Here is a 19677-nt window from a genome sequence, read left to right on the forward strand (position 1 = left end):
AAATTAATTCCCGAGTAAGAATTTCTCTGCAAGAACGTGATCCGAGGAGAGCTGGCATGCCTGTGGCCCAGTGAACTCAGCTACAGTTAATCTCTAGGCTGGATCTTAATCTTACCAGTTAATAATTCTGCTGCAGTCAGTGATTTCGGTCCAGGATTTTGGCTCTGGGTTTGCATTCAGATATAGCAGCCCCAATTTTTAAAGAGGCAACGGGAGTAGCTGTCCTAGACTTTCACAAGCAGGGGCCACATTTCAGAGTTTCACTACACTGGAATGGGGCGATGGTCCTGTCGAAATTGAGTTTGGGGGATGTGTTTCGTCACCCTTTGAAGTCTCCTGTGTAGCACAAGGAAGGAGAGACACCGGCACAGTCTAAGGACTGAGCATGCTTGTTATCCTTGTGCCGTTGAGGGCTCTTAAGGGTTGGGGATACCAGGGATGTCGGGCCTTGTAGTATCGTGGATGGTAAGATTTTGAGCAGAGATTTTATAGCAGTGATTTCTTGTGGGCCTCCTGCTTGATGCAGAAGACGATTTGTGCTTTCTTGAATTCTAGGGCCGCAGAGCAACGCTGACAGAAGACAGTTTCTGCTGGAGCGGTTATTGGATGCAGTGAAACAGGTAAGAACCCGAAGCTCCTGATGGAAGAGAGTCCTTTCGTCTTGGAAACCTTCCTAATTGTAGTTGGAGCTTTCATGTCAGAGAATAATTAGGGTCAGTTGTTATTTGTTGTTGTTTTTTGTGTGCACGTATCCGTTTTTGTTCTGTAAAATAAATATGCTTGATCTTTAGCCAGCGTGGTATAGCCAGCATGGTATAGTGGGTTAAGAGCGGTAGTTTGGAGTGGTGGAGTCTGATCTGGAGAACTGGGTTTGATTCCCCCGCTCCTCCTTGTGAGTGGCGGATGCTAATCTGGTGAACTGGATTTGTTTCCCCACTCCTACACACGAAGTGACATTCCCAAATCATGGCTGGCTAGTAAGCCAAGCAAAAATGTGTGGATTCTTGTGACTTATGCAGGGAGGGTCCGTTTGCATCTGAAACACCTTGCGTCTTTGGGCTACTTTACAAGTTTTAATAAAATTGGATCTTATGCTGAGTAATGTTTCCTGTTAAAAAATAAAGTTATTTAAGATTTAATGGAGGTGGTTGTGCTTATTGCAGTGCCAGATCAGATTCGGAGGAAGGAGAGAGATCGCCTCTGATTCAGATAGCAGGTAAGTTGCTTTTGCTTTATGATGTGTGAATCGTGCCGTTTTAATTGGTGGCTGCCTTGGTGGCCCTGACTTGCAGAAAAGTAGGATTTAAATGCAAGTCAATAAAGTGTATATGCATGGGCTTTTGAGGCTGAAACTGAGGGGTTACGGCCCTGACCCAAGATTGACATAGCATTTGGGGGGCTTCTACAAACACAGGTCGATGATTCAGAGACCCCTATCCTTATGACTCTGTGCCCTTAGTTGTGGCCTTTGACCCAATGCAAGAAGTTGTGTTCTGAAGTGGAAATCGGGGCAACCTCAATACATGTCCTGGAACTAGGGTTGGGAAATACCTGGAGATTTTGGGAGTGTAGCCTAAGGACGACAGGGTTTTGAGAGAGAAGGGACTTCAATGCCATCGAGTCCAATTGCCAAAGCAGCCATTTTCTCCAGGGGGACTGATTTCTGTTGCCTGGAGATCAGTTGTAATAGCTGGAGATCTCCAGCCACCACCTGGAGTTTGGCTGGCAGCGGATACTGGGTGCCAGCCTTCAGTGTGATTTCCCCTACCCCCACAGTCTTTTTTGAGATGAAGGGGGGAAATCCTGTTGCATAAATATAATTAAGCAGCTGGAAATCAGGATATCTGAAGGACCACCCACTCCAGTGTATTCCTTCCGAGCATTATAGGCCCGACTTTATTTTCCATAGTACTGGGTGCAAGGCAGATGAGAAGATGAGCCTTTTCCATGGTGGCACCCCCAACTTTGGAATGTCCCCCCCCCCCAGCTAATTGGCTGGCACTGAATCTCCTGACCTGATGGCAGGCAGAGGCAGTTTTTATCTAGACCTTTTATTAGATCTGGAGGCCAAGGCGGTCAGCTTGGGCTCTGGGTCTCCACTGGTGCGTGGTGTGGTGGTTAAGAGCGGTGGTTTGGAGCGGTGGAGTCTGATTTGGAGAACTGGGTTTGATTTCTCGCTCCTCCATATGAGTGGCGGACGCTAATCTGGTGAACTGGGTTTGTTTCCCCACTCCTACACACAAAGCCAGCTGGGTGACCTTGGGTTAGTCACAGCTCTCTCAGCCCCACCGACCTCCCAGGGTGTCTGTTGTGGGGAGGGGAAGGAAAGGTGATTGTAAGCTGGTTTGAGTCTCCCTTAAATGGTAGAGAAAGTCGGCATATAAAAACCAACTCTTCTGGTGACTTGTATTAAATCATAATTGGATGTTGTGGGTAGGAATGGATACAGTGTGCGTGTGTTGGGCTTTTCTGGGGGTTACTGGGCGTAGGGTACGATTACTTCTCAAGAAGTAAGGCTTTTCTGGGAAGAAGAATCTGCAAAACTTCCACATTTTGCAGTTTCCCTTCTCTTTCATTTGAGCTGTTTATAGCACTTGCGATTTTGACTTTTTTTAAAGGGGCGTTCTGAGTTTCTGACAGTTTATGCTCATTGTCTGACAGCAGAAGAACAGGAGCCAGTGGGGTGTGATGGTTAGTGTACTGGGATAGGATCTGGGAGACTCAGGTTCAAACCCTCACTCTGTCACGGAAGCTTTCTGGGTGACCTTGGACCAGCCACACGCTCTCAGCTTAACCTACCTCACAGGGTTGTTAGGATAAAAACAGTTTAGGCCTCTTTAGCTTGGAAAGAAGGTGGCTGGGGGGAGACATGATAGAGGTCTATAAAAGTACGCATGGTATGGAGAGAGTAAACAGGGAGAAGTTTTTCTCCCTCTCCCATAATACTAGAACGCGGGGGTCATCTGCTGAAGCTGGAGGGTGAGAGATTCCAAACAGACCAAAGGAAGTATTTTTTCACACAACACATAGTTAAATTGTGGAACTCCCTGCCCCAGGATGTGGTGACGGCTGCCAACTTGGAAGGCTTGAAGATGGGAGTGGATATGTTCATGGAGGAGAGGGCTATCCATGGCTACTAGTCCAAATGAATACTAGTCATGATGCATACCTATTCTCACCAGGATTGGAGGAGCATGCTGAATATATTATGTTCTGTGGAAGACAGGCAGGTTAATGCTGCTGCAGTCATCTTGTTTGTGGAGGCACCTGGTTTCTGGAGGCACCTGGTTGGCCACTGTGCGAACAGACTGCTGGACTTGATGGGCCTGGGTCTGATCCAGCGTGGCTTTTCTTACATTCTTATGTTCTTAGGGGTATAATGTCAGCCACTTTGGGTCCCCATTGGAGAGAAAGATGGGGTATAAATGAAGTAGATCAAATGTTAGAAAAAAGCCCATCCCTTCCTGGTTTCTTTGGGAGATCGTAGAAGACAAGGAGCTCCCTGCAGACATTTTAGCTTCCTCTGGCAGAGGGATGGTCTTACGCAGGCCCATTCTGGTCTTGGCTGAAAATACTCACTTAGGCCCCTTGTGGGTGGGCAACAGCGACTACCGTTTGTGGTTTGATGGCAGTGTTCAGTGTAAATGACTCCCCAGGTAAATGGAGCATTTAGCATCTAATTCTAGTTCCTACTCTTGCCTCCATAACCCACAGCATTTCTCATTAAGCTTGCCCGTTCTTTTGCAGAGTTACATGCCTGTGTGCTCAGTTCGAATCTGTGCTTCAGCATGGTTTGAAGAGGACCCGGGGACTAGCCTTAACTGCAGCGGCAATCAAACAGGCAGCAGGCTTCTCCAGTAAAACGGAAATGGGTAATTTGGGCTTCCAAAAGGCTTTGCTTGTTTTTAAAAGGCTTTGTGGTGTTTTTTTTTTTTTAAATTGGTGTGTGAATAGTTGGTAATAGATCTAATTTTAGCCATACAGATAACTATCATTATAGCTTGTCTTTCTGCCTCTCCTTACCCCATTTTGTAACCTTCCTGCCCTGTGAGCATGAGGGGTTGTGAGCAAGTAGGTTGCCCCCTTTCCCTCTCTGGTCCTGTTTCTATGTCCCTAACAGCAGTCCGACATAAAGAAATGAATCAGGTGATGCTTTTTTTCCCTAGCAGGAAAGTAAGTTATGGGGGGGGGGGAAGTTTCAGTTAATTAACTTTGGATCTGGCTACCTTGCAGGCAAAGGGAGCTTTGGAAGCCAACAGCAGGTTGCCAGAGGGACCTAGCTTTGCCTGATCCAGACCTAGAGAGACCTCTTGTCTGGTGCCCCCAAGTGTTTTTAGGAAGCGGGTGGGGCCAGCAAGGCTTCCTGATTGAGTATAGGGGATCTGATTGGCTGTGCAGATTTTTTTTAAATGTTGCTTTGGCAGCCGCTGCCACCGCAGCACAAGGATCTGCTCTGTGTTGTTGCAAAAGTGGGGGCAGTCACGTTGCCGCTGGCTTTGCCTCCCGTGGCGGCCATTTTGTCGCTGCGCACACTGGGCCGAGTTCCAAATGCGCCAGCAGGCTCAAAAAGATTGGGGAGACCTGCTTCAGAATGTTTGTTTATTGTCATGACCAGTGCTCTGGGGTTTGCTGGGTGCATGTCTTGGAAGGTGAAAAGCTGCTATAATCTTATAACCCCTTCTGAGGCTTTGAGTGTTTTTGGCATCTGTTTTTAATTCTTGGTTAAAGAAATAGTTCTTGCCCTAAAGCCTCTTTGTTAATTAAAAGGAAATCACCTAAGCAGCAGGCCGAAACATTAGTCCCTTCGCTTCGGCTACCCAATGACGATTAAACGTTGAGCTAAATGACCTCTAAACACAGGAAATTAGGTTTGGCCCTAAAAGATGGATTCTCTAGGGCTACGGCAGATAGTTTCAGAGCCATTATGTGCAAGAAGATCCAGTGGCGGGTTACAGGTTCAAACAGCTGTAACATAATTCTGTTTTAAAGGGATTCAGCCAGCAATACAGTTTTCTGAAATAAACCCATCGTGTGGTTAGCTGCTTGAATGCCCAACTTGAAAGAATCTGGGGGTGCATGGTCATACAGCCTGGGAGCTTGAGAAGGGAGTTGACGAAAACAATTACTTGACGTTGAAATTCCTTTAGAACTAATTTAGATGACTTCAGCTGCAAATGTGTACATTTTTTTCCCTCCCAGATCCTGTATTTTGGTACTACGTGAAAGAAGTTCTTAACAGGCATGAACTCCAGCGTTTCTACTCTCTGAAGAACATTACGACAGACACGGGCCGAGGCCGTGCCTGGCTCCGTTGCGCGCTGAACGAGCATTCTTTGGAAAGATACTTCCATATGCTGCTGGCAGATAAGGATCGGCTTAGGTAATTTCTGCGTAGTGCCTTTCCTGATGGGTAAATTAGCGTTGGCAAGGAAGGAGCCCTTTGAGGCAGCAGAAAGGGCAGTAATTCCTAATTTCAGTTGATACATGAACACATACATGAATATGCCTTATACTGTCTACTCAGACTGGAAGTGGCTCTCCAGGGTCTCAGGCGTGGGGGGGGGGTCTTTCACATCACCTACTTGCCTAGTCCCTTTAACTGGAGATGCCGGGGATTGAACCTGGGACCTTCTGCATGCCAAGCAGAGGCTCTACCACTGAGCCACGGCCCCTCCCCTATATTCCTGTTCACCTGTGAAGGGTTCTGAAACATGGGGCTCTCCCGTCTCCCATTCTTTGAAGGGTGGGAAGGCAGATTTTTAAAGAAAACCACTTTCAGACTGGACCTATACAAAATTTGCTAAATGGAGAAGTGATTTAAGCCTAAGGGAGACTGAGGAATTGGGCGTATACCAAAGAGCTTTTTAAAAGCTTTTTAAGATTCTAGGCACCTTAACCGACATTCATTCTGTGTGGTTGGGAGAGCCAAGACTGGCCCAAGGTCACTTGGCAGATTTCATGGGGAGGAGTGGTGAATCGAACCCAGTTCTCCAGATTATGTAGCTTTCTTTCTTTCTTTCTTTCTTTCTTTCTTTCTTTCTTTCTTTCTTTCTTTCTTTCTTTCTTTCTTTCTTTCTTTCTTTCTTTCTTTCTTTCTTTCTTTCTTTCTTTCTTTCTTTCTTTCTTTCTTTCTTTCTTTCTTCACAGTGTCTTCTATGAAGACTGGTCTTTCATGATGGATGAAGAACGCTCCAGTATGATACCAACCATGGCAGCTGGTAAATTAAGAAGACTGTTTTCGCTTTCTTGCCCACATCGGGATGAAATGGGATGTGTGCTGGGATATTATTTATCTTCAGTAATGACATTCTAGGGGGCATTCTGTTGAGTTTTGGGGTGCGGAGTTACGCTGCCTGAGGGATCTCCCTTGCTTTACCCAAAGGTCTGAACCCGATTCTTTTTGCAATCAACATCGATAACAAGGATTTAAATGGACAAAGCAAAGGTGCTTCCACAGTGTCCCACCTTCTCAAGGAATCCACTCAGAATGTTACCTCGCTGTTGAAAGGATCCACCCAAGGGGTCAGCAGCCTTCTGCGGGAGATCACGGCATCTTCTCCCGTTTCGATTCTCATCAAGTCAGATCAAGACACTGACCCGTCGCCTGTTTTTCCAAAGAGCGCTAGTGGTGGTAAGTGCTACCAAGATGCCTGAGGTATTTACGTGTGTCATGGAGGAGAAGAAGAAGAAGAGTTGGTTTTTGTATGTTGATTTTCTCTACCTTTTTAAGGAGAATCAAACTGGCTTCCCTTCCTTACAATGTATAATGGGGTATACAATGTATACAAGGGGGGTATAAATGGAATACAATAAATAAAAACAAAATAAATATGCTTTTCTTAAAATCAGATCGTATAAACATTATTGAAAGTATCAGAAATAATAAGAACAAAGTAGCGAGGCAGAAACGAGAGAATGCCTGGAAATAAATAATGGCCCATGCGCAGTGAAGCATGAATGGTGCAAAGTTTGTGGAGTAGTACTTTCCACCTCTTCCACGCAACCAAATTGTAGGACAGTTAGTTCTTTGCAGTCCCCAAATCCCTTTGAAATAACCATTTCTGACATTGCTTAAGCATGGCAAGCCCTGACAAAATATTTGTGCTCTTCCCTGCCACGGTCTCCTCTGCTGTACTTGAAAACTGCCTTATTCCATAATAAGGCTTTTAAAATAACACAACCATGCCTATTTGTATTGCATGTGTGTGTGAGAGAGGGAGCAATGTTCAGTTTTCGCCTCTCTCTTCCAGATCTGAATTACGGAAATGGCGGGAGGAGGAGAAGGAAAGTCAACATTATTTCCTTTGACGACAAGGAAGACGAACCAGATTTGGGCAACGTCTTTCGGGTGACTGTTGCCGACGGAAGCTCGGAAGGGAACTCTGACTGGTCTTCAGGGCACGGCTTGTCTTCCTCTGGCCCCCTGGCTAAACTGAATGGGAACCCGTTGATGACTTCGTTCAAAAACGATCCCGTTCATCTGAATGGAGACATTGGTTTCCGGAAGCTGGATGTTAAAAGTATAGACGATGATGATATTGAAGATAACGAAGAGACCTATGGCAAAATCATGGGAATCCACAGCTTAGTAGAAGAGTCAGACTCCTGCGGAAAGTGAGTATCCTGGGTGGTACTAAGGACAGAATATTGTGGTCCTTAGGCCTGGAGCTGTTCTTGCACGACATGCTCATGGAGGAGAGGGCTGTTCATGGCTGCTGGTCAAAATGGATACTAGTCATGATACATCCCTATTCTCTCTAGTATCAGAGGAGCAGGCCTATGGTATTAGGTGCCGTGGAACACAGGCAGGACAAAGCTGCTGCAGTCATCTTCCTTGAGGGCTTCCTAGAGGCACCTGGTTGGCCACTGGGTGAACAGACTTGATGGACCTTGGTCTGATCCAGCATGGCCTTTCTAATCTTCCTGCCTGCCTGCCCTCCATCCCTCCTTTCCTTCTCTCAAATATCAGAGAAGCATATGATATTAGGTGCTGTGGAACACAGGCAGGACAATGCTTCTGCAGTCTTCTTGCTTGTGGGCTTCCTAGAGGCACCTGGTTGGCCGCTAGGTGAACAGACTGCTGGGGACTTGATGGGCCTGGGTCTGATCCAGCATGGCCTTCCTTATCTTCCTTCCTTCCCTCCATCCCTCCTTCCTTCTTTCCTTCTCTCTAGTATCAGAGGAGCATTCCTATGATATTAGGTGCTGTGGAACACAGGCAGGATAAATGCTGCTGCAGTCAGCTTGCTTGTAGGCTTCCTAGAGGCACCTGGTTGGCCGCTGGGTGAACCAACTGCTGGACTTGATGGACCTGGGTCTGACCCAGCAGGGCTTTCTTTATGTTCTTATGTTTTTTTTAAAAAAATTTTTGGAAACTGTTCAGAAAGACCTGAAAAAGACAGCAGATTTCACTTTTGAGACCTGCTTCTGGCTGGCTGACCCTGTCAGGCTGAGAGAAAAACTTACCAAATTCCAGTCAACGCAGCATTGCCAGTTATTTAGGGGGGAGAGTGAGGCAACCTCTAACGGTCAAAAAAAGCATGCGTAACCGAGGCAAAGCCCCGAAGTAGTCGGCGAGGTGACTGCGAGGAAACAGCCATGCGTAAATAGGCAGAGTGTTCCTTCGCGTGGGAGCACGCGTGCTGTCCTACTGCAGCAGCTATTGCTATTTTGCTTTCAGACTAGTGGAAAACAGTCAGCCTGGATTAGATGACCACACACCGTTCCTTTTTCTTAAAATTTAGACCCTCTCAGGGTGTGACGGGCAGCTTGCCGGTCAGCACTTGGGCTCCTCTGCAGACCCTGAACGACGATTCTGACGTGTTGTTTCCTGTCAGCGCCGTTGGCTCCTGCTCCCCAACCGGTGGGTATTTATTGCCTGGTTTAAAAAATAATGTTGAATATTTCTGTGGCCGGATTCAATGAAGCGTGAAGAGTGTCTGACAGGAACAGTTATTAAAATGCATGCCGTTGGAGCTGGCTGAGGGGAACGGCTGTCCTTGATGCTGGGGTTCGTACAGCTGCAGGAAAGCCCTTGGCTTTCTGTTGCCCCCTCTTCCCTAGCCCCTCTCCCCAATGATTTTGGGAGGATTTCTTTGGCATTGCAGAGAGAGCAAGAGAAAGCTCTGTATTAACCCAGGAAAGAGTGTTTTGATGTCTAGCTTCCCGTATATTGCTGTGCTGCCTTGTCTATATGTGGTTGGAAGATAACAACTGGAGCTCTGAAAAAATACAGATTATTTTTTGTATAGCAAATAAAAAGGGAGTTTTTTCTTTCTTTTACAACATGGGCACAAGAATTTCCTAGCTAATACCCAGTCCGGGGGCTTTTGATTCTTAATTCAGCACTGAGGGGCTTTTGATTCTTAATTCAGCACTGAGGGGCTTTTTTGGCTCTGTAAAAAAATTGTCATATTTGCAAAATCTGAGGGAGATACCAGACTCTTGCTTGTTCCTTAATACACTGTCGGGGTTTCCCCATCTCTCTCCATTATTTTTATCCTTTAGCTGTCTCTTAACGGCTCTTGATATTGCAGTGGAATATAATGCTGTAGAGTCCACCTTCCAAAGCGGCCATTTTCTCCAGGTGAACTAATCTCTGTTGCCTGGAGATCAACTGTAATAGCAGGAGATCTCCAGCCACCACCTGGAGTTGGGCACCCTATACACAGGGCATATTTCTGAGGCAGTCTGATTCAGTGATGCCGCTCGTATGGGCTGCGTTGATCTCCACAGAGAGTGTCGGGGAAAATATGCTAAATAAACAAGAACCTTGATTGCTTGATTCTGAGAAAAAAATGTGTCCGTCTTAAATAAAGACGTTCAGTAATAGGCAGATCTCAACCCTCTTCTCCCCCTTCCTCCCCCTAGCTGGTTTCCTTGATTATAATGTTTAATTTAATGAATCAAAGCCTTACTTCTCCAGATCAGGACTCATCCCGGTGGGACTTCCTTGTACAGCTGAGAGCAAATGTTAATGAGGCTGGGTACAAAACATAATGTGGAGGGGGGGGGGCGAAAAGGCATGGCGCGAGCTGGAGCTGTGCTTATGATATAATTTATTCTAATTATCTGTGCGCGATTTTAGATATCCTGGAGAACGGCGATGGGCACGAAAGTGCCAATTTCGTGGTTGAATTGGATCAAAGGAACGCTGAACTGCACTACAGGTACATAGCCGATTGGACTATTTCACTATTAAAAAAAAAAAACAGCTCAAATTGTTAGACGTATTTTGCAGGAAGAGATCTTGTTTCTGAGCTAGAAAATAAGCAGGTCCCTGAAGGCCAGCTTAAAAGAGCCAAGGTTTCACATTCAGTGGACCTTGTAGGCCAGGGGTGGGGAACGTTTTTCCTGCCAAAGGCTATTTGGATATTTATAACATTATTCAGGGGCCATACACAATTATCAGCTTAAAAACTAGCCTGCTATATTTGGTCAAATGTTTAGCCAAGAGGCATGACGGGACGGCTCCGAGTGTCTGCCACGTAGAGCGACTGGCTTTTAAGCTCTGCTGTCCCCAGCTGGGCCCAAGAGATTCAGCCAGGGCAGCATCCTTTTGAGCTAGAGATCTGCCAGTACCTATGAAGGGCCAGACCAAATGATTTCGCGGGCCTTATGCGGACCCCGGGCCTGACGTTCCCCACCCCTGTTGTAGGCAGTTGTTTCTAAAATCTACAGGCCACCAGTCTTAACTACTACTCCACTCTGGCTCTCTTCTAGCCATTATTTAGTTTACAGGATTTATACTCTGCCTTTCTGCCCTCTTAAGAGCCACTGAGCAGATTGGTGCCCTGCGTTTTTGAAAATCTGGTGTTCTCTGTTCTTCTGTCGATAGTCTTTGCTTCTTTTTTTTAACAAAATAAAAACAGGGGAGAGGCTAGCCCTCGTGCCCAAGAGAACCCTTCAAACCATCTGTTGCCATCGGCCAGCGTGCCAGAATCCATGACAGTGGGTAAGTAGCAGCTGAACTAGAGTGGGAAGAAAACACATTTTTAAAGTTCTTCAGGTTTCATCCGTGCAGATGAGTGGGTGGGGTGCTTTGGGGCTCGGGCAGAGCCTCTGCTTGGCATGCAGAAGGCCCCAGGTACAGTCCCTGGCATCTCCATTTAAAAGATCTTGGGAAGGAGGTACTGGTAAATTCTAGTGGATGAGGGAGTATCTCACCAATTGCTTCTTTGTTCATAATTTTACAAGTCTTTATTGTGATCTCGGTTGAGTGCAGGAGCAGATTATTGTAAAAGGTTTTATTAATATATTTTGTTTATACTCTGCCCATCTCCTCCAGTGGGAGCCGTACGTTATTCTCCTTTCCTCCGTTTTATCCTCTCAACAACCCTGAGAGGTTGAGCTGAGAGTGTGGAAGCAGCTTTTTTGGGAAAAAAAGCGAGCTTTACCCAAGCAAGCTTTTTTGAAAAATAAACATTTTATTAAGGGTTTTTAAGGGTACAGAAGGAAAAGAGTGATAGAGAAGGGGGGGAATATTAAGATTTCTGTGTCCAAGCTGTTCCAGTACATTTTAAACATGTCTCATAAATTAGTTTGGTTTTGGGTACACCCTTTGGTATCTTATAAACTACACAGCATGTTCTTTTATAAACCTATCTTAATCACCTGTTAGTTTCTTTTCTACTAATATTATCAGTAACTCTGTTAAAAGCTAGCACTATTTAAACCAGCATTAAAATATATATAACAAGTTGGTATGTTAAATATAATTAGCAAGATTCATTGTAATGCATATTTGTCATATAGTGGTTGCCATTTGCGCTTAAAATCGTCTCATGCTTGTTGTTGTTTTATCAAGCCGGTTAGTTTTGCCAACGAAGCAAAATCAAATGATTTGTAAATCCATTCGTTCATTGTGGGTATCTTAGAGTCTTTCAGGTATAAGGTGTCCAAAGTTCTGGCCGCAGTAGCTGCATATTGACAGAATTCTTTATGAATTGGATTCACTTGTGAGGGGACAATTCCCAACATCATAAATTTAGGATTTAGTTCAAATTGTATTTGCAAGATACCTTGGATTTTGTGACGGAGTGGGGAATTTGAACCCGGGTCTCCCAGAGCCCTACTCCAGCACTCTCACCTCTGTGCTAGCCCAAGTCCCACCGCTTCACCTGTGGGCGGCTCTTAAACCATTGTTTGTGATGCTCGAACACAGAATGATACACGATTCTAGCAGAGGCTAGGTGACCGTCTGACAGCAGTGCTGATTCTGTGAACTGAGGTGTAGATCCTGCGAGGTAGGGCAGGAAGGGTTAGTGCTCGGCTCTTGTGGCCCTTTCTTACATCTCCAGGGTAATGCCCTTCGCCACTTTGGGGTCAGGAAGGAATTTTCCTCCGGGCCAGATTGACCAGGGATCCTGGAGGGGGTTTTTTGCCTGCCTGTGGGCACAGAACAGGACCCACTGGGAGTGTAGGGGTGGGAAGGTACATGTGAATTTCCTGCATTGTGCAGGGGGTTGGACCAATAACCCTTGAGGTGCTGTGGCTCAGTGGCAGAGCCTGTGCTTGGCATGCAGAAGGTCCCAGGTTCAATCCCCAGCATCTCCAGTTAAAGGGACCACGCAAGTAGGTGATGGGAAAGACCTCCGCCTGAGACCCTGGAGAGCCGCTGCCAGCCAGAGTAGACAATGCTGACTTTGATGGACCGAGGGTCTGATTCAGTAGAAGGCAGCTTCATGTGAGTTCCCATCTAGCTCTGTATTTATACGAAGGTTTCCTGGTTTAGAGTGAACCCCAATTGGCTGCAGTTGCTGAACTGGTTTCTTCTTTCACCCAGCGCAGCTGAGATTCAGTGCGAGGAACAGCACCTCTAAACAGAAAACGCCAATAACATGGCAAGTCAGCACAGCATCTAAAAATGGTATAAACATAAACGGTGAAGAAGCAAGCGTTCTGCCATCTTAAAATTCTGGAGCGGCAGGGTGAGAATCCCTCTCCTCCCGTTGCTCTCCTGTTAAGAATTCCCATTTTAAAAGCAAGGTTTTCTTCCGGGCGCATGGGAACGCTGCTTGTCATGGTTTGAAGGAGGGAAAGCCCCCACTGCGAGCCATAAGAATACTTTCCCCAAAGAGTACAGGTAATGGGCTGCAAACATGCTGGTTGGCAGTAGGGGGAGGAATTGTTCTTTCATTCCCTACCCGCGTGTTCTGCAAGTCAATTATTTTAAAGTTATGTTCTGTATTTTAGTGGGTGATATTTAACCTCGTTTTCCAGCTATGCTAAGAATTGATTTAAACATAAACATGAACATTGTCAGTGCTAAAACTAATGCTAATGATTTGCTTTGGAGGAGAGAGAGTGTCGCGCAAAGCTGGGTGTGGGAACTGTTCACTGACATAGCCTTTATTTAGAATTCGCTGTAAAGGAAGTGTGCAACTGGAAACTCAGAGTGGATTCTACTGGTTCTTTCTGGTACTTATCTGGTCACTGTGTGTGTGTGTTAAGTGCTGTCAAGTCGCTTCCGACTCATGGCGACCCTATGAATGAAAGTCCTCCAAAATGTCCTATCTTTGACAGCCTTGCTCAGATCTTGCAAATTGAAGGCTGCGGCTTCCTTTATTGAGTCCATCCATCTCTGGTCACTACTGGCTGGTAAATTACTGTTGAGGGACATCTGGGCCACCACCTTTGGCTCAGGGTGGATAGAACATTTCCTCTTCTAACTATATAGTAGGGTTGCCAGCTCTGGGCTGGGCAGTACCTGGAGATTTTGGGGGCAGAGCCTGAGGAGGGCGGGGTTTGGGGAAGGGAGGGACTTCAGTGCTATAGAGACCAATGGCCAAAGCAGCCATTTTCTCCAAAGGAACTGATTTCTGTTGCCTGGAGATCAGTTGTAATAGCGGGGGATCTCCAGGCACCACCTGGAGGCTGGGAACCCTACTCTGTAGCCTCCAAAATTCTCCCCTCTCCCTTTTAAATGTTGGCATTGTTGGAAATTTTGTGCAGGCTAATGGTGGTGGTTTGTGTACTTAAAAATAATAATAATATGGCGTAGTGGTTAAGAGGGGCAGACTCTAATCTGGAGAACCAGGTTCGATTCCCCACTCCTCCACATGAAGCCTGCTGGGTAACCTTGGGCCCCACCTACCTCACAAGATGCCTGTTGTAGGGAGGAGAATGGATCATGACTGTAAGTCGCTTTGAGCTTCCTTAAGGTAGAGAAAAGAGGGGGTATAAAAACCTTCTCTTTTTCTTCTTCTTCTTCCTGTAAAGTATGGAGGCAGCGCAAAGTGCCATTATGGCTATTTTGTTCTCACCCTCGACTCCCACTGCAGGATCGAGGTGGGTAGAAGGAAAGGACACGTAGCGCTGTTTGTTTTCATATTTGGCCTGCTAAACCATTGATGTCATATCCTGTCCTTTCTTGCAAGTCTCCACTTCAAACACGTGTGCCCAAATCTCGAAGGAGCAGCTGCTCCTAAGTCTTGAAATGCTCTAACGGTGTTCTCGAGCAAGAGTAGCAAGCAGTAGGATTTTTTTTTTTAATAATAAAATGTTTTTTGGAAAGGGTCTTCTAATAGCTGCCCTTCTGCCCTCCTGTCATTAGGGGAATGGCTTCCAGCTTGTTGCATAGCAACATAACTCTATAAATGGGTAGCAGGTATAAAATGCAAAGCACAGCATGATAATAAGAGGCCGCACGGTGCACAGCAAGTGGTTTTTAGTGGTCATCTGTGTATTCAGAGCCAGGGAGTTACAGGCAGACTGAAAGGAAATGTTGTTGTGCTCCTTTCTTTTCCTTTCAAGCCAAAAAGTCATCGGTTCCTTTCACAGTTTTGTGATATGCAAAAGCCTAGTAATTTGATTGTACGATTCTATGTCTAATTGTGTTGTATGAGTGTATTTATTTGGTAGGATTCTGCCCGGCCGTGTATGAGTTATATGTGTGATTAGATTTTAACTTGTAATAAATTTATATAGATATTGTGCACTGACGTGACTTTTTAATTGTTCAACTTTTTAACTGTATAACTTTTGGCCTTGTATGTTTCTTTTTTCTTGACCTTTTTGGGTACTTCATTCTGTTTTTTAGGGTTAAGTCCCCCCTTTTTTGGGGGGGGGGTACAGATGCCAGGGATTGAACCCGGGGCCTTCCGCATGCCAAGCAGGTGCTCTACCACTGAGCCACGGCCCTTCCCCAGAACACATGAACATGTGAAGCTGCCTTCTACTGAATCAGACCCCCGTTGGTCCATCAAAGTCAGGATTGTCTACTCAGACCGGCAGCAGCTCTCCAGGGTCTCAGGCAGAGGTCTTTCACATCACCTACTTTCCTGTTCCCTTTAACTGGAGATGCCAGGGATTGAACCTGGGACCTTCTGCATGCCAAACGGATGCTCTACCACTGAGCCATGGCCTCACTCTATGACTCTCCAGGGTCTCAGGCAGGGGTCTTTCACATCACCTACTTGCCTGTTCCCTTTAACTGGAGATGCCAGGGATTGAACCTGGGGCCTTCTGCATGCCAAGCGGATGCTCTACCACTGAGCCGCGGCCCCTCCCCGATTTAATAGATGCTCCCCTTGTTCTCCTTAGCTGAGCTTCGGCAAGCCATTGTGGCCATGATGACCAGGAAGCACGAATTGGAAGAGCAGAGCAGGTAAGAAGATCATAACGCCACGAGGACAACCACGTTCCTCCGCTACGGTCTATTACAAGAAGGGGGGTATCCTTGGAGAGGACGCTTCGCCACATCGGGTAGACCCCCGTTCAAATTTGACTGGGACTCGGTGAACATTTGCAGCGTTCGGTTGAAACTGTCCAAACCTGCCTCGAGGATAATGGAGGTTGACTTTCGTGGGGTTTGCAGGTTTCTGCTGTCTGTTGCTGGAACAGGATGGCTGATCTCTGTGATCAGATCCCCCTAAACGTGCCCGTCTGTTGATTTAGAATTTAGATAGAAGCCTCACATGCCCAGTTCTGGCTTATTACACGTAGCTGTAATGTACAGGGACTCCCTCCTTGGTCGTTCAGCTGGATGTTTGGTCTGTCAGCCGATACGGTGTGTGAACGGCGATTGGTGGCCGCGGTAATGCTTGTCCCCCTTTTCTCAGATCTCTGCGGAACCTCCTCGACGGAGAGATGGAACACTCTGCGGGGCTACGCCAGGAAATCGACAGTCTGAAGAGGAAGGTTTCGGAACAGGAAGAGCGCTATGCAGCGAAGATCCAGGCCTTGGCGAGGTAGGGAAGTGTCCCTTTGCTTCCCCTGGCCAGTGTGGGTATGTGGGCGGTGCGGCTGAAGCAGGGAAGAGAAGAAGAAGAAGAGTTGAACACACGAACACACAAAGCTGCCTTATACTGAATCAGACCATCAAGGTCCATCAAAGTCAGTATTGTCTACTCAGACTGGCAGCGGCTCTCCAGGGTCTCCAGCAGGGGTCTTTCCCATCACCTACTTGCCTAGTCCCTTTAACTGGAGATGCCCGGGGTTGAATCTGGGGCCTTCTGCATGCCAAGCAGAGGCTCTACCGCTGAGCCATGGCCCCTCCTCCTTGGTTTTTATATGCCGACTTTCTCTACCACTTAAGGGAGACTCAAACCGGCTTACAATCACCTTCCCTTCCCCACAACAGACACCCTGTGAGGTCGGTGGGGCTGAGAGAGCTGTGACTAGCCCAAGGTCACCCAGCTGGCTTCATGTGTAGGAGTAGGGAAACGAATCCAGTTCACCAGATTATCCTCCGCCGCTCATGTGGAGGAGTGAGGAAGAAGAAGAGTTGGTTTTTATATGCCAACTTTCTCTACCACTTAAGGCAGAATCAGACCGGCTTACAATCGCCTTCCCTTCCCCTTCCCACAACAGACACCCTGTGAGCATAAAACATAAGAGCATAAAAAAGGCCCTGCTGGATCGGACCCAGGCCCATCAAGTCCAGCAGTCTGTTCACACAGCGGCCAACCAGGTGCCTCTAGGAAGCCCCCAAACAAACACAGAAACGTTGTATCTATGTTTCTGCTGTTTCCTGTTGTAAGCTGAATGTTTGATTTTGAAATTGTCTCCAAAATACTGTTACCTTTGCCGGCTTCATATCTGCAGTAATGTTTCCATCCCTAGCGATTTCTCCCGGAGTCTTCCTGTGCTCCTGCAGAGTAGAGAAATGCTTCCAACAGTGTCGGGAGGGGGGGGGGGGAAACGCAATATCATTCAATGTTTATACAAATAGGTCAGCTGTCAACCTCGGTGCAGCCACAAATGGATCTAAGGATTTGCAGCGAAACCTCAAATAACAAAGAGGCATTCAAGTGTTAGATTGCATTGTCTCTAGTGGTGTGAAACGCACCGTTTAAACTTAAGTGTGCTGTGCTCTGTATCAGCTGTTGCGTTTTATAAATGGCAGAGTCCCTTATGTTGATTCTCATCTAAGTCAAAGTCGATTGCAGTTTGGCTCAGCACTGGGTACTTTCTTTTGTTTTCCCTAAAGAACCGGAGGCTGTTGTTTGTGTTGACGTAGCTATTCTTGTACTCTGGCACAGCTATACCTTTGTGCTAAAAACTGCTTAGAGCATGTGCCAACATTACTGCAGTGTTGCTATCCTCCACAAATTACTGATTACATGAGTAACCTAGGTTCCAGGTTCAAATTTATTGTGTATGGCCAAAGGCCGTTACAAAATGTACGAGTAATCTGCTTGCTGGAGCAGTAGAAATGTTGGATGAGCCGCCTCCTGCAAGATTACTTCTTACATGGACAAAAACATGTTGCAAGTTTCTCTATTTGTGGGAGAGATCTTGGAAGAGTTTGCCTTTCTGGTAAGAGAGAGCCAGGGCCATGTGACAAGATACTTGTGGGAGGTTTTTAGCGCAAAGTTAGACAGGCAGGAACACAAGAGAAAGCTTATGTTTTCCCCATTTGGACTTTGACCAAGAACCAACCCTGGTTTTGATAGCCAGTTGGTTTATTAAAATTTGTGTCCCGTCTTTCTGCTTGACTCAAGGCGGCTGGTAGCATTTTATATCTGGGTTCAGAAAGCACGTGTCCTTTTTAAAAAATCCATTGACAATTAATTTCATTGCCCTATCAATTATGAATTAGAGATCACCAAAATGTAAGATATATAAAAATATTATTTTCTTGACTGTTCTTGTCCTCTTAGAGAAAACGAGGTCCTGAAAGTACAGCTAAAGAAATACGTCGGAGCTGTCCAGATGCTGAAAAGGGAAGGTCAGACCGTGGAAGGTGAGCGTCACAGGTTTCTGAATACACACAAGACACACCCCTTCCTTTTGTGGCATCATATGGCAGAGCTTCCTATTCGATGCAAAATTAATTGCTAACGAGTCGTTGATGTATTCAGTCTTGGGGGGGGGGTAGAAGGAGATACTCTCCATCCTTTAGGCCGCAGCACTGTTACGCAATAATTTTTAGATGCCGAGGGAGGCTATTGCATTGCTAATATCTCTCCCCGCCCCCAAGCAAGGCTTGATAAAAGAGCATTTGATGGTTCAGTCTTGCCAGTCTTGTGCGTGTTGTGAACAAGTGATAAGGCAACTTGCTTTTATTTAAGTGAAAATTGCAGTAAGTGCCGCTTCAGATCCCTGCAGCGAGCCGACTCTCTTCTTTGAAAGGATGACAACGGGCAACTATTTATGGCTTAAAAAGTTGCTGTTTCTCCAGCAGAACTGAAAAGAGATTTCTTGAAAACCTCATTTCCTTCAAACACTCCTTTGTGATTTTTTTTTTTAATTTTTGCACAGGGGAAGAAGTGTCTGTATGTGTATATAAGTGTGAGTTGTACAGGGTACTCGTGAAGCCTGTGACAGCATTTTCAAAGCGTTAGGCCACTGCCTGTGTGCACCAATACTGTAAGTAGTATGTTCTAGCTGGATCACTTGCGGCTCTGGGCGTAGAGCTTGATTTGAAGGTGGCCTGGAAACAGCAGTTGGTTCAGAACGTCAGCAGCCAGGCTGCTAGCTGGTAAGAACAGAAGGCAACATATCTTCCTAGTACTTAAAGAGCTCTACATACTTCCAAAGAGCTGGCTTCCAAAGAGCTTCTGCAAAAAGTTTTCTTGAGGATCCGGCCCCTAGGGAGGAGCCGTGGCTCAGTGGTAGGGCATCTGCTTGGCATGCAGAAGGGTCCCAGGTTCAATCCCCGGCATCTCCAGTTAAAGGGACCAGGCAAGTAGGTAATGTGAAAGACCTCAGCCCAAGACCCTGGAGAGCCGCTGCTGGTCTGAGTAGACAGTACTGACTTTGATGGACCTATGGTCTGATTCAGTAGAAGGCAGCTTCATGTGTTCAGATCAGGTAAATAGGTCATTGAGCTGCATTAGAATAAATGGGAAACCTCGCATACGACCTGATTTCCCTCTACCTGGTTGCACACCACCGTCTTCTGCCAAGAAATGTTTTCAAGTCTATATACGTTTGATTGTTTCAGCGTAATGATCTGTATTGAAATTATTCACGGAGAAACGATCTTTTGAAGATGCTCATAATAGGAGAAATTATCCTTCATTAGATGCTGGCAGTTTTTGTGACTAGTGTAATTATGGTGTGTGTGTGTGTGTGGTGGGGGGAGGGAATCTTGGCTAGCTGAATTCTGCTGTGTTACAATTATGGAAATGAAGGAGCTATAAGAATAGAATCGGAGTGGGAGGGTCAGGTTTTATAGAAGGGTAAAAAACGGGGTGGGGAGCAGAATGATAGCGAGGTTTCTAAAAATGA

General features: G+C 46.2%; 1 protein-coding gene across 1 annotated transcript in view; it reads left to right on the plus strand.

The window, feature by feature from the left end:
* Positions 1-554: 554 nt before the first annotated feature.
* SNX29 (sorting nexin 29) overlaps positions 555-19677 on the plus strand; it is an 82398-nt gene continuing 63275 nt past the window's right edge. Inside the window, exons 1-13 of the mRNA XM_056866565.1 lie at positions 555-620; positions 1164-1216; positions 3748-3872; positions 5200-5380; positions 6148-6218; positions 6383-6631; positions 7251-7614; positions 8745-8863; positions 10088-10169; positions 10872-10954; positions 15544-15607; positions 16062-16190; positions 18105-18187. Of these exons, the coding sequence (XP_056722543.1) occupies positions 3869-3872; positions 5200-5380; positions 6148-6218; positions 6383-6631; positions 7251-7614; positions 8745-8863; positions 10088-10169; positions 10872-10954; positions 15544-15607; positions 16062-16190; positions 18105-18187 (1429 nt within the window). The 5' untranslated portion in view covers positions 555-620; positions 1164-1216; positions 3748-3868. The remainder of the gene's footprint in view (positions 621-1163; positions 1217-3747; positions 3873-5199; positions 5381-6147; positions 6219-6382; positions 6632-7250; positions 7615-8744; positions 8864-10087; positions 10170-10871; positions 10955-15543; positions 15608-16061; positions 16191-18104; positions 18188-19677) is intronic.

This window comes from Euleptes europaea, chromosome 21 (genome assembly GCF_029931775.1).
Source record: "Euleptes europaea isolate rEulEur1 chromosome 21, rEulEur1.hap1, whole genome shotgun sequence".
In the NCBI taxonomy this organism is placed as follows: Eukaryota; Metazoa; Chordata; class Lepidosauria; order Squamata; family Sphaerodactylidae; genus Euleptes; species Euleptes europaea.